The 12,922-nt window shown below is 48.2% G+C and overlaps 1 protein-coding gene across 6 annotated transcripts in view; it reads left to right on the plus strand.

Moving 5' to 3' along the window:
- The window catches only part of DIS3L2 (DIS3 like 3'-5' exoribonuclease 2), a 374,902-nt gene that overhangs the window by 285,079 nt on the left and 76,901 nt on the right, over positions 1-12,922 (plus strand). For 2 of the 6 annotated variants that reach the window (XR_014326290.1, XM_082841673.1), the window contains one exon: positions 9,694-9,773. The exons of the other annotated variants lie outside the window; for them this stretch is intronic. Coding sequence is in view for 1 of the 2 variants with exons in the window: in XM_082841673.1 (XP_082697799.1) it covers positions 9,694-9,747 (54 nt within the window). In the remaining variant the exon portion in view is untranslated. Of the gene's footprint in view, positions 1-9,693; positions 9,774-12,922 lie in introns of those variants that run through there. 6 annotated transcript variants of the gene reach the window in all.

Consider the following 12,922-nt stretch of genomic DNA (forward strand, 5'->3'; position numbering starts at 1 on the left):
TTCCACGACCTGACCTCAGAGGAGGTCAGACTTCCCTAACTGCCATCCTAGAAAACCCTGCAAGTCTCTGCCCATTCTTTGTCGCTCAGGAAAAGTCTTTCTAGTCCCTGCCTAACACCCCATTTTGAACATTGGACGTTGTAGGAGAACTGTGGTATGTGCCAGTTCAGACTGTCTTTCTTCAGCTGGATCTTCAATGCTGCTTAGGAATCCTTTTATTTATTGCTAATGCAGTTGTTTCAAACCTTTATTCTTGCTTCCAGCTTCCAACTTTGCCTTCCGGTCCTCTTTCGCTCAAGACCCACCATTCCCCCAGGTAACTTTCAGTTTTCCTTCTTGGAAAGCAGAGAGACCAGCCAGCTGGGTCTGCTACAGTCCCCGCTTCAGAGACTCATCGTTTCCCGTCTCGATGCAATAAAACACACTCCTGTTGCAACCTGAGGTTACGCCCTATGTTCTCCGGGTCTTTCAATGGCATCGGCATCCTCTGAACCACCCAGACTCTCAGTCTCTAGCCTGCCACATCCCAGCAGTTTTAAGTGATAGCAGCTCTACCTTTGCACAGTGTCTCTCATCAATCCTCTCTTCACTGTTAGCACAGTCACTGTCTCCACCCAAGTACTTGACATCCTCCCCTGGATAGGAGAGACTGTTCATGGCCTCTTCATTCTGTATCCCCAGTGGTGGTAGGTGACTTTCCAGAAGCTGAATCTGGTCCTGTTCCTCAATATCCTCTTACAGCATGACAGTGGGACAGTGGGTTATGATTGTCTGCAAAAGTCTAATCTCCAGAGGATGGCAAGCAAAGACCTCCACCAACCCCTTCCCCATTGCATGACCATCTACCACGCATCCTTCAGCCCCCTCAGCCTCTGCTGTCACCACTGTAGGGTTCGTTTGGCCTAATATGGAATTGCTCCACTTCTGAGACTTCGCATATGCTTTTCCCACTTCCTGGAATGTCCTTCCCTGCATCCCTACTAATATGAATCCTACTTATCCTTGAGACTCGGCTAAAATGCCTTTTCCTCTATGAAACTGTTATTAGTCCTTCATTCGTTCACTTAGTAAATATTCATTGAATGTTTGCTCTGTTCAGACACTATACAAGGTATTGAAGATACAGGAATTAAATATGCACTAAAATAGAAACAGTAGTTAATTCCTGATGGTGGATTTTATAGATTTTTTTCTTCTCCTTTTCCCACCTATATTTTTTTAAAGTTTTCTGCAATGAATGGATATTGTCATTGTAGTAAAAGTAAGAATTATTTTGAGATTTTTTTTCTGATTTTGTTTGTTTGTTTGTTTTAATAAACAGGAGAGAGATATTGGAGTGTTTTTGTAGGCTCCATGGGAAGGCGGATAGGAGATGTTGAAGATGAGGAAGGAAGGAACAGATTTTTGGAACCGGGTCACAAAAGAAGTGGGAAGTTGAGGACCCAAACCCCAGGTGGGAGATTAGCTCTCACCAGGAGGATGAGGACCACAGACTCTCCCAGCCTGGAGAGAGTACAGCATGGGGTCCCTGCTGAAATCTGGGAAGGGGGCAGGGTGGCCTTTCTGAGAAAATGCTCAGATGGGAGGAACCCTGCCCTTCCTGTCAGAACCCATCTTCCCATCTCCCACCCCTGCAGCACCTGTTGTCTGCACTTCAGCACCATATGTGTACAGATCTGTCGTCCTACTGGACCTTAACATCCTTGTAGCAGAGCCCATTTTTAATTTTTTAAAAAAATTTTTAAAAAGTTTTGGTTGCATTGGGTCTTTGTTGCTCTGCGTGGGCTTCCTCTAGTTGCGGCGAGCGGGGGCCACTCTTCTTTGCGGTGCACGGGCTTCTCATTGCGGTGGCTTCTCTTGTTGCAGAGCACGGGCTCTAGGCATGCAGGCTTCAGGAGTTGCGGCACACAGGCTCAGTAGTTGTGGCACGTGGGCCCTAGAGCACACAGGCTTCAGTAGTTGTGGCACGTGGGCTCAGTAGTTGTGGCTCACGGGGTTTTGGGGGGAAGGCTTAGTAGTTGTGGCACACGGGCTTAGTTGCTCCGCGGCATGTGGGATCTTCCCAGGCCAGGGCTCGAACCCATGTCCCCTGCATTGGCAGGTGGGTTCTTAACCACTGCACCACCAGGGAAGCCCGCATTCTTAATTTTTTTAATCTCCTCCCTCCCCTCCCCCACAGCACAGTGTCATGTACCCCTAAAATGCTCAAAAATGACTTCATAAAATGAATCGCACATCCGTTTTCACAGTTGTTTGTTTAGCCTGCTGTATCACCATGGTGTTCCCTTGGTAAGGCGTTTTTATCGCAGCAGCCATCTCAGCACCCCTGAGCTATATCCTGGGATCGAGGAAGGCCTCGCACAGCTTCCGCCAGGAAAGGCACGCTGCCTGCTTCTGCGTGATGGGCCGTCCACAGAATGTCTCCCCCTCTGCCTTCCCTGCTCACCTTGCCGCTGCCATACCAGCTGCCACCTATGGAAATGCTATGAAACTTGAAAAATCAAACGGTGTGCTCCTCCCGGGTCATCTTGGTGTCTGCAGCAAACCCACAGAGCCGAGGCGCATGTGTAGGACGTGTGACTGGGGGCTGCAGCTCATGGTAAAGAAACAGAGTGCTGGGCTTTGTGTTTCATCCTCGGACATTGCAGCGGTAATCTTCCCCGGGCAGCTCCCAGTGAGAGACAATAGCTTCAAAGGCTGACTCCGAAAATAATAGAAAAGTTCCCAGAATATTCATCTTTAGTCCTTAGTGGGGCAGAATTGTTTTATTTCAGGCCTGTAGAGACAGCCTGGGACCAGAGGAGCCTTTCGAAGAACTCCCCTGTGTACTTTGTGTCCTGGTTTGCTAGTGAAGGTATGGGGCAATTAGAGGCTTATGTAAGGTCACTTCAAGGTAACAGCAGACTAAATCCTGAGCACAGATTTTGCTGTGAATCCTTGAGATTAAAATAAGAATATTTTCAAGAAATACAAAACAAAACAAGACACTTATCGTTTTTAAGACTGTCGTGCAAAGAGCGAAAAATTATGTTTAATCACCTTTTCTCCTGCATTTTGATGTTACTAATCGTGGATTTGACTTAACTGTAAGGACTTGGGCTCTGAGGTTAATAAACAACACGTCGCTGTGCTGCATGTCTTTAAAAGAAGGATGGGGGCTTCCCTGGTGGCGTAGTGGTTGAGAGTCCGCCTGCCGATGCAGGGCACACGGGTTCGTGCCCCGGTCCGGGAAGATCCCATATGCCGCGGAGCGGCTGGGCCCGTGAGCCATGGCCGCTGAGCCTGCGTGTCTGGAGCCTGTGCTCCGCAACGGGAGGGGCCACAACAGTGAGAGGCCCGCGTACCGCAAAAAAAATAAAAATAAAAAATAAGGATGGACCTCTTTTTTTGAGAGATGGCTTAGGTTGGTCCTTTTGAAAGGCTGGAGCTGAATTAATCTCACAGGCTTTAGATGTCTGTGATTTTGTGTTTCCTGGGTCAGTCTGAACGCAATCCTGAGAAGCTTCCTCCATTGCTCTCCTATGCTTTCCTCCCTCTCCTCCCTCTCCTCCACCTCCAGCTTCCTTCCCACAGCCCTTAGGCCTCCCAGCCAGTCCACCACCTTTACAGCTTCCTCCCGCCCCTCCCCACCGGCTCGCTCGCAACTGTCTGCAGTAAAGGGAACACTGTTCAAAGACCGCTCAGGCGTGGACCCTCATCCTCTGTCACAGGAAAGGAATTCTTGTCTCCTAACCACTTCCCGGCCTTCAGGCTTTTCTGCCATTTCCTAGGTTTGCAAGGCAGACACTTGAGGAAGTCTCCTTGTTTCCTTCTTGTTAGGCTTAGAAGTGTAGACAGCTACCTCCAGGGCAAGATGGTGTAGGGGAGCAAATTTGCCACTCCAAAATGTCTCTTTGACATGCAGATTATTTTGAGCTGAAAACAATCAAGACCCAAAAGACTCAGGAAGAAACTTTCACTTTACCCTAACTGTCTAAAGAACGTAGGTAGAGGACCTGTTTCCCAAAGGGAAGGAGTTGTCACCATAGATAACTATAGGATGAACTTGGTATGGTAGACAGGGAGGAACCTCACAAAATCTGTTTTGTTAAAATTCTCCTCTGTGTCCCATTGTCTCTGCCAGGCCCGGCAAACATTTGTTTACCAGACATTTGCTTTTCCATCTTCATGTGAATTTCCTTCCTCTGCTTCTAAATCCTAAACTACCCCCAACATCCTCTTTTGTCTTTAGTTGAAGGTGGTATTTAAGGTGAGGTTTCAGCCATTTTAGTGGGTTACTCAGCTTTCTTGAGTCTCTTCCACGTATACCATGTTATTAAACTTTTGTTTGATTTTCTCCTATTAATCTGTCTCATGACAGTGTAATTCTTGGACCAGCCAGAAGAACCTAGAAGGGTAGAGGAAAATTTCCTCCTCTCTGACAATAGGAATGGGCCGGATTATAGTGTGAGGGACAACAGACTAGGCTGGTGGCAAGTCATCTGAAACAGTAGAAGAGAACACAGTTGACTCTATACAAATAAATCCTCCAGAAAATTCTAGCACATAAATAACCTGCCTTATAACTAAAACTGGCAAACACATGGCCCTCTGCCGCCCGTGCTCCCTCCTCAGCTCCCCTTGGCATTGGTCACTAGTCGGCCTGTTACCTGAAAACTGGGTTCGCCTGTTGGTGGGTGTCGAGCCAAAAGACACAACCAAGCCAAAGAGCGAGAGAAGGAAGGATTCATTCCTGGTGGCAAGTAAGGAGAGCACCAAGGATCCTTCCCAAAGCAGTGTCCCGCCGGGGAGCAAAATTGGGGACGTTTTAAGCTAAGGATGCATGCATACTCCTGAAAAGGCTTCAGCAAAGGAGGGTGGAGCGTTCAGCATAGAATTGGGGCGGAGGTCGACGGAGTCCAGGTTGTAGTTGATTGAAATCACGAGGATCAGAAAAAGTCAACGTCATCATTCGTAGGTTCCAGTTAATCTGATAGATGAGCACTCAAGGGGGGTTTGAATTTTGCAGAACAGCTCAGAAATGTGCTTGAGGCTAATCTTTACCGTTGAAACAGAACTAGGAGTCTTTATAACTGACATATTATCTCCGATATGGTTAAGTTAGCTCCCTGGCCTGGTAACAGCGGTTTCTTTTTACCTTCTTTCATGCCCTTAAATTCAGCGACTGAGACCTATTCTTCTGCAAGGGCAAGCATTGTGGCCAGGCTCAGATCACAGAATGACTGAGGCCTTAGATGGTTTCTCTTATTTAAGAGAGTTCCGTCTGGTTCTCTTACTCTGGGGACCCCCTATCCTATCTGCTTACATAGCCCCCCGCCTTGAGATATTTCACTCTTCTCTCTTGAGGGGTACAGGGCTGAGGGTGGGCGTTGTAGTCTCCCTGGTTAGAGGAGTGAAACTCTCTTGTTGCTAGAGCTAGAGAAGTTTTGGGGTCCGCCGGAGTAGTGTCTGTACCTCTCACTTGTATAGCATTATTCTAGCAGGTGTCGAAGAAGTACAGCAGGGGAGACAGTTAACAGCAATTTTGCAACATCATTAGCAGAGACTTGATCCAAGAGCCCCCTGAACCAAACCATTTTCCCTAAACTGGGAAGAGGATCATTCAGAGAAGAGATTTAATTTTTTTTCATATGCGTCATGAGGTGAGTCACATTAGAAGACTCATCAGGTATAAAAACCAGCATTCAGCATGTCTTATAGCATAAGTTCTTCCTTGAGCAGCTGTTAAAATATCAAAGGCCACGCAGTTCTGTAGGACCGCTTTTTTCATCATAGAAACTTCAGAGTGATATTTGTCATAAGTAGTTATGCTCTGTGACAGTTTCACTGGAGAATTTCCTTTAGTTTTGTTGCACATGAGCTAGTTAAGCTAGTTAAGAGTCTTTGATAAGGCTGCTGGGAATCTAAGAGTTTTCAGTTTTTAGAGGAATCAGGTAGAGAGAAAAAAATGTCTCAATCCTACCCACAAAGGTATAATTTACCAAGTTGTTGTAGGTTATAATTAGCTTAAGGGGAAAGGTTTCCTTGTATCTGGAAAACACAGATTAAAAGCCAGCACTATTTCTTTGGGAAAGATCCCCAGTGTTCTCCTTCCTTTTGCTGCAAGTAATAAATCCTTCCTTCCCCCGCTCTTTGGCTTGGTTGTGTCTTTTGGCTTGACACCCACCAAGAGGCGAACCCAGTTTTCGGGTAACAGGCCCAGTCCGGCCACAGTAGGAGAGGACACAGCGAGGTCTAAATGAAGCGTGTTGCTGACAGTGCTTCCGTCTTGTTACTTACTCTTTGATCCTACCACAGTCCTCCCTGTTCTTCTTTAAGAAGTGACCTGTGCTTCGCTCTTTCACCGTAGGCCTGGTGCAAGGAGCAGGCCCAGCAGAGGAGACCCCTGCTCGTTCCTCACCGCCACTGCCTCTGCTCCCTGCATGACGTCACCAGCACCCTCCCATCACAGACATGTTGCCATCAGCCTCTCCAAGCTGTCTTCGAGCCCTGCCTCTTTCTGCCCAGTTTCTTTTCAGACACATTCCTCTTGGTACCTTTGCCTTTTTTCACCACTGGGCCTCCCCACCCTTGGGGTGGTTGCCTCGTGTCCACAGCTAAGAAGCGGCAGAAATCCGTGCGCCCCGACCCTGGCCAACTCAACAGCCTGGTTTTGTTCCAGACAGGAAAATGTTTCTTTCTTCCTATTACGTTTTCCATTTGTTTGTTTATGTGTGTGTTTTTATTGAATTATAGTTGATTTACAATGTTGTGTTAGTTTCTGGTGTACAGCAAAGTGGTTCAGCTGTATATATGTATATGTGTGTATATATATATAGCTGGAAAACAATATATATATATTCTTTTTCATCACAGGTTATTATAAGATATTAAAGATAGTTCCCTGTGCTATACACTAGGACTTGTTATTTATCTGTTTTATGTATAGTAGTGTGTATCTGCTAATCCCAAACTCCTAATTTTTTTTTTTTTTTTGCGGTACGCGGGCCTCTCACTGTTGTGGCCTCTCCCGTTGCAGAGCACAGGCTCCGGACACGCAGGCTCAGCGGCCATGGCTCACGGGCCCAGCCGCTCCGCGGCATATGGGATCTTCCCGGACCGGGGCACGAACCCGCGTCCCCTGCATCGGCAGGCAGACTGTCAACCACTGCGCCACCAGGGAAGCCCCCAAACTTCTAATTTATCCCTCCCCCCTTTCCCCTTTGGTAACCACAAGTTTGTTTTCTATGTCTGTGAGTCTGTTTCTGTTTTGTAAATAAGTTCATTTTCCTCATATGTTTTTTTGAACCAAATATTTTACGTACAGAAGCCCAGAGATGTTACAGAAGTGATTTTGCATCTAATTACTTAAAATTACAAATTAACCCGATTAGCAGTTTTTCGAACCAAATATTTCTTAATGAGACACTGGCATATTTTTTAGAAGATAAATTTTTCAATACATTTGAATGGAAATTAACTGTTTTCAAAGGATATGGTTTTCTCACAACTTCGTATCTATAAAATATAGAAAGTTGATATTATTTTGTTTATTTCACTATCTATTTCGTGACCTTCGGCTGAAATATAATAAAAATAACACCAGATTTTGAGTCTGAGCTGATCCTGGCTGTCACTTAGGAGTTTGTATGACTTTTCACAAATCCCCAACCTTTTCTCTCAGCGTAAAATGCGCTGAGTAATGCACTCCTCCCAGATGTGTTGGAGAGATTTTAAAGGGTCGTAGGTATGAGAGTTCTGCCACCGAGCAGGGCCAGGTGCTTTGCAGTGTTGAGCCACTTCCTGTCCTACCTGCTACCGGAAAGTAGGTCTTGAGGTAGACAGTATTTGCTCGTTTCTAACCAGGTTTTTTTCCAGCCAGATGCCTTCCGTCAGTATTGGCAACATATTTAATCTGACGTTCCACGTAAGAGCGTCCTAGAGTATACGCAGGAAACTTGCCGCCTGCAGAAAGGGAGTGACCCAAATCCTGTGATTAAATGAAGGGAAGAGGAAGGACATGATTCTTCTTTGAAGGGTTCTGTTTATGAAGCTCCTCATGGCTTTTTTACTTTTTCCATGAAAAACTCTTTGTCCTTTTGTCTTCTGCCACTGGCCCTGGTTACGAACGGGGCGTTGATGTGAATCTAGTCTCCAAATTGGAAATTAATGAGGTGTTCCATCCAGAGAGGCCTTCCTCCTGTACTGTAAGGCACGCTGCCCCCGGAAACCAACACCCCCCCCCCCCCCGCCTGGCCCCGTTTGGGTCTCAGCTTTCCTGTTGCCCTTCTCTGGATAAGGCTGCGATGGGCATCCTTGCTGCCTCCCCACAGTGTGGTTTCTTGGCCTAAGAATTTTTTTAGTCCGTGTGTCAGGTATGATTCCCAGAATCACTGGATTATTTTGAAGCAGGATAGGTTCTGCTGCCCGACTGTCACTGGGCCAGGAAGTTCTTGTTGGCGCTTCAGAGCTTCCACTTCAGCCCTTTGTATGTTCCAAAAGAAGGTACAGGGCTTCCCTAGTGGCGCAGTGGTTGGGAGTCCGCCTGCCAATGCAGGGGACACGGGTTTGAGTCCTAGTCTGGGAGGATCCCACATGCCGCAGAGCAACTGGGCCCGTGCGCCACAACTACTGAGCCTGTGCTCTAGAGCCCGTGAGCCACAACTACTGAGCCCACATGCCACAACTACTGAAGCCTTTGCGCCCCAGAGCTCATGCTCCGCAGCAAGAAAGGCCATCACAATGAGAGGCCTGCACACTGCAACAAAGAGTGGACCCCGCTCACCTCGACTAGAGAAAGTCTGCGCGCAGCAACAAAGACCCAACACTGCCAAAAATAAATTAATTAAAAAAAAAAAAGAAGGTACAGATTTTGTGGAATGCAGGCATTAAGGGAGGGGAGGCTCAAGTAAGGTGAAAGAGGTGTGGGGAGCTTCTCATCAGCGTGGAGTTTCAGATTTGCTGGTGTTCGTGGGTGCTGTCGTTGACTGATAAGGAAACAAGCTGAAGGAGCAGAGGTGCCCGTTAGGAAAAAAAAGAGTAACTCAAACTGACTGAGATAGTACAGCCATTCTGTATTGCTAGCAAGTTTTTTTTTGTGGGGGTGGTGGGTGTTGGTTTGGTTTTTTTTGTGGTATGCGGGCCTCTCACTGTTGTGGCCTCTCCCGTTGCGGAGCACAGGCTCCGGATGCACAGGCTCAGCGGCCATGGCTCACGGGCCCAGCCGCTTGGCGGCATGTGGGATCTTCCCGGACCGGGTCACGAACCCGTGTCCCCTGCATCGGCAGGCGGACTCTCAACCACTGCGTCACCAGGGAAGTCCCACTGCTAGCAAGTTTTGATGAGGAGTGCGAGACTTCTGATTTTGTGAAGTTACAGTTAGTACATTTTAAGAACCTCTCAGGATGAAAAGTGGCCCCTGGTCAGGGCTCAGCCCTATAAATGAGGGTTCAGAGGGAGCAACAAAGCTGTTTAGAGCTGGATCCGTGGACTTCAGGGTGGCAGGGTGTCTAGGAACCTCCTGGAACTTACTGCAAAATTTTGTTTGTAAATACTTCAGGGGAGAGGGCCTGGAGCTTTCACTAGCTTTTTAAAGCAGTTCTTGACCCAGCAGTTTGCATGAAAATGGATGCCCAGTCAGGGTGGTCCGAGTCTCCCTGCCTGTGTGCGGTGGTTACCCTGTGTGAGTGTGCAGGGCTTACCTGTGTCTTCTAGGAAAAGAGGACACAGACCCCAAGAGGCCAGATACCCTATGAGCCAGATGCCTGAGGGAGTGTGTGAAAAAGGAGTGGAATCGAACAGAAAGGAACATTTTCCCAAGCTAAAGATGTGGACACAGAAGGAGGAGGATTGACTGACCGGGATTGGAATGAAATGGAGAAAAGCAAACAAGCTGACTCTCCAGGGGGAAGACTTTGCGACCACAAGAATGAATAGGTCGTGGCCCTGTCATCCTAGCGGAGGTTGGAGCAGCTCCATTAGTGGGGAGTTTTCAGGAAATGTGGGTGTGATGGAAGGACAAGCATGGCTGACCTTGAAAGGGGCTCTTCTGGAGGTCTGCACGCACTACTTCCCCACAGGACTATTGGGCAGTCCCTAGAATTGCCTCTACCATTTCTCTCGCATTCAGCACACAGACACCTCCTGAGAGCCAAATTCAGGACCCGCTTGCCACAGCAGAAGAGTCATGAGCACAGTATTTGAATTGCTTGTATTTTGAGACAGGAGTAGCTCTTGGAATAATCCAGAAAGTATAGTTTGAGGGGTTTTTTTAAAGAAAGAAAGTCTGATATTACAGATTCAAGACTCTTCATAATAAGGCTCTTTGCACTGAACTAAAGAAAAATGTCAGTGGTCGCTACCATTCTCTTCCTGTGCTTCATGGCTGCCATTTCAAGAGTACTGGTTCTTCCTTCATTGGAAGGAGAGGGTATCAGAGGGGTCTCTCTAGCTATCCAGGGTAGGAGCTGTGTCCCCTAGAGGTTGTGGTGTGGACAGCTGTGGGCTGGGCTCTCCCGTTCCCCACTGGAAACACCTATGGACCCTTCAGATGGTCTTTTTCGGGAAGTCTTGTCTCTGAAGTTGTGGCCACAGTGGTGTACTTGATGAAAAGGTGTTTGCAAGCCCAGGGAGAAAGTTTCTGCGGCCGATTGGAGTTCCCTGCCTTCTCCCAAGCGCACTCTGCCCCTCAGCACATCTGGCTTTTCCCTGCTCGTGAATCACATTTCCCACAGCATTTATCTCTGACCTTCTCCGCTGTCTTCATGCCCTTGAACCCCACCCAGCCCCCTTCACTCTTTGTCCTACAGTTTTCCAGAGATCGGGGCCATCCAGTGTGAGTGCTCTCACCTTCTCTCTTCTTCCCCTCGAGATCTCCTCCCCCGTCCCCTCCCCTTTTCTTCCTGCCCTCTCCAGGCCACTTTTCCTCCCTCCTGGATGGGTCGCCTTGGCACTACTTGGCACTACTCCCTTTGCTCTCTCGCATCGCATCTTCTTTTTGTACTGGCTTCTTCCCCTGCCTGCAAACACGGCACAGGCCTCTGTCCTGCCTGCTCAACAACATCCCTGTCCTACCGTCCTTCTGGAAGCAGTCACCCACACTCATTGCATTGCCTCTACTGCTGGACATTCACCTACCCTTTTTTAAAAAAAAAAAATAAGTTTATTTATTTATTGGCTGTGTTGGGTTTCCATTGCTGCGAGTGGGCTTTCTCTAGTTGCGGCGAGCGGGGGCTACTCTTCATTGCAGTGCGCAGGCTTCTCATTGCAGTGGCTTCTCTTGCTGTGGAGCATGGGCTTTAGGCACACGGGCTTCAGTAGCTGTGGCTCACGGGCTCTAGAGCGCAGGCTCAGTAGTCATGGCGCACGAGCTTAGTTGCTCCGCGGCATGTGGGATCTTCCCAGACCAGGGCTCGAACCCGTGTCCCCTGCATTGGCAGCAGATTCCCAACCACCGTGCCACCAGGGAAGTCCCTCACCCATCCTTAACCCAGAGCTTCCCAAACTTTTTCCCATCGTAACACACGCAGAAGATGTTGCTGTTTGAGTGGCACGTGACATGTGTGTGCCAGGCTGAGGAAAGGCAGGGCTCTGGTTGCCCTGAGGACGAGAAGCGCTGTGGCAGCGCCCCTGTAATCCATTCCCAGCACATGCCTGAGATCTTTGCAATTCGACCCTGTCCGCCGCCCCTCGCCATACTTTTCCCCCTAAAATAGCCTTCCTAAAGACCACCAGTAACTGAATGCTAAATGCAAAGACCTTTTTGTTTCCGTCTTCATTGACATCCAAGTGGCATTTGACATACACTAGTGGTTGAGCGCTCAGACTCTGGGGTGGGCCTGCCTGCGTTCAGTTCCTGGCTTTGCCGTTCTCTAGTGGTATGACCTTGGGCAGCTTATTTAATGTGTCTCTGCCTTGCTTTCCTCATTTGCAGAATGAGGATAATAAAATACCTACCTCCTAGGGTTGCTGTGTGAGTTAAATAGTTGCCGTACGGAAAGTGTGTAAGCGGTGCCTCTCTCGTCAGAAGTGCCGGGAGTGTCTGCTGTAGCTTTTGAGTCCCCCTTCTCTGAGGCCCTTTCTCCTGTTTCTCCTAATATTGGACGCTCCCAATCTTTCTCCTGGCTCTTTGAACTCCCTTGGTTTTTGTTTGTTTCCATTCTCCAGTTTCTCTTTTGGCTCCCCAAAATGGAGGAGGGCGTAGAGAACGTAGCCTCGACTCTCCTACTTACCTTCTTCCCTTCTTGGACCCTCTGGTCGATGATGCCAGCTCCCACCTTCAGCCCAGTCATTGCCCCAGGCCCCGAGTGCCTGCTGCAGATCACCCTGTGGATCTCCTCCCTGCACCTCAGACCCAGGAGTCCCCAAAATATTTGAATGTTTTATTTTTGTTTTAAAAGTAATAAATGTTCATTATAGAGAATACAGACACATTGAAAGGATTAAACATCTTTAATCCCACCACTCAGCAAGCAGCACTGCTGAAAGGCTCTCAAGCTGGGCTGCATTTCCCCCAGGGAGCATTTAGCAATGTCTGAAGACATTTTTGGTTTTCATCTCGGGGTTTGGGGGAGGTGCTACCGGCATTTAGTGGGTAGAGTCCAAGGATGCCACTGAGCGTTTTACAGAGCACAAGAGAGAATTAGCCCAGTAGTGCCAGGGCTGAGAAACCCTGTTCTGGACCTTTGTCTCTACATAAATGCTCCAAATAGAGCAAACTGGAATTGGTTTTCTCTCTACCCCATCCTGCTTTGCACCTGTGTTCTCTGTTTCTGTCCATGACTGCACCTTCTCTTTCAGCCCCCATTAGGTCCAGTAAGATTCCCCACCTGTCACATCTTCGGCGTCCATCCCTTCTTCTCCCTTCCAGTTTGGCATTGATGGCCACTCTCCCAACTCATGAGAAAGCCTCCATCAGGCCCTTCGCCTCAAGCCTCCTGCTTGG

The sequence above is a fragment of the Leucopleurus acutus genome (genome assembly GCF_964270905.1).
Source record: "Leucopleurus acutus genome assembly, chromosome: 6".
Classification (NCBI taxonomy): Eukaryota; Metazoa; Chordata; class Mammalia; order Artiodactyla; family Delphinidae; genus Leucopleurus; species Leucopleurus acutus.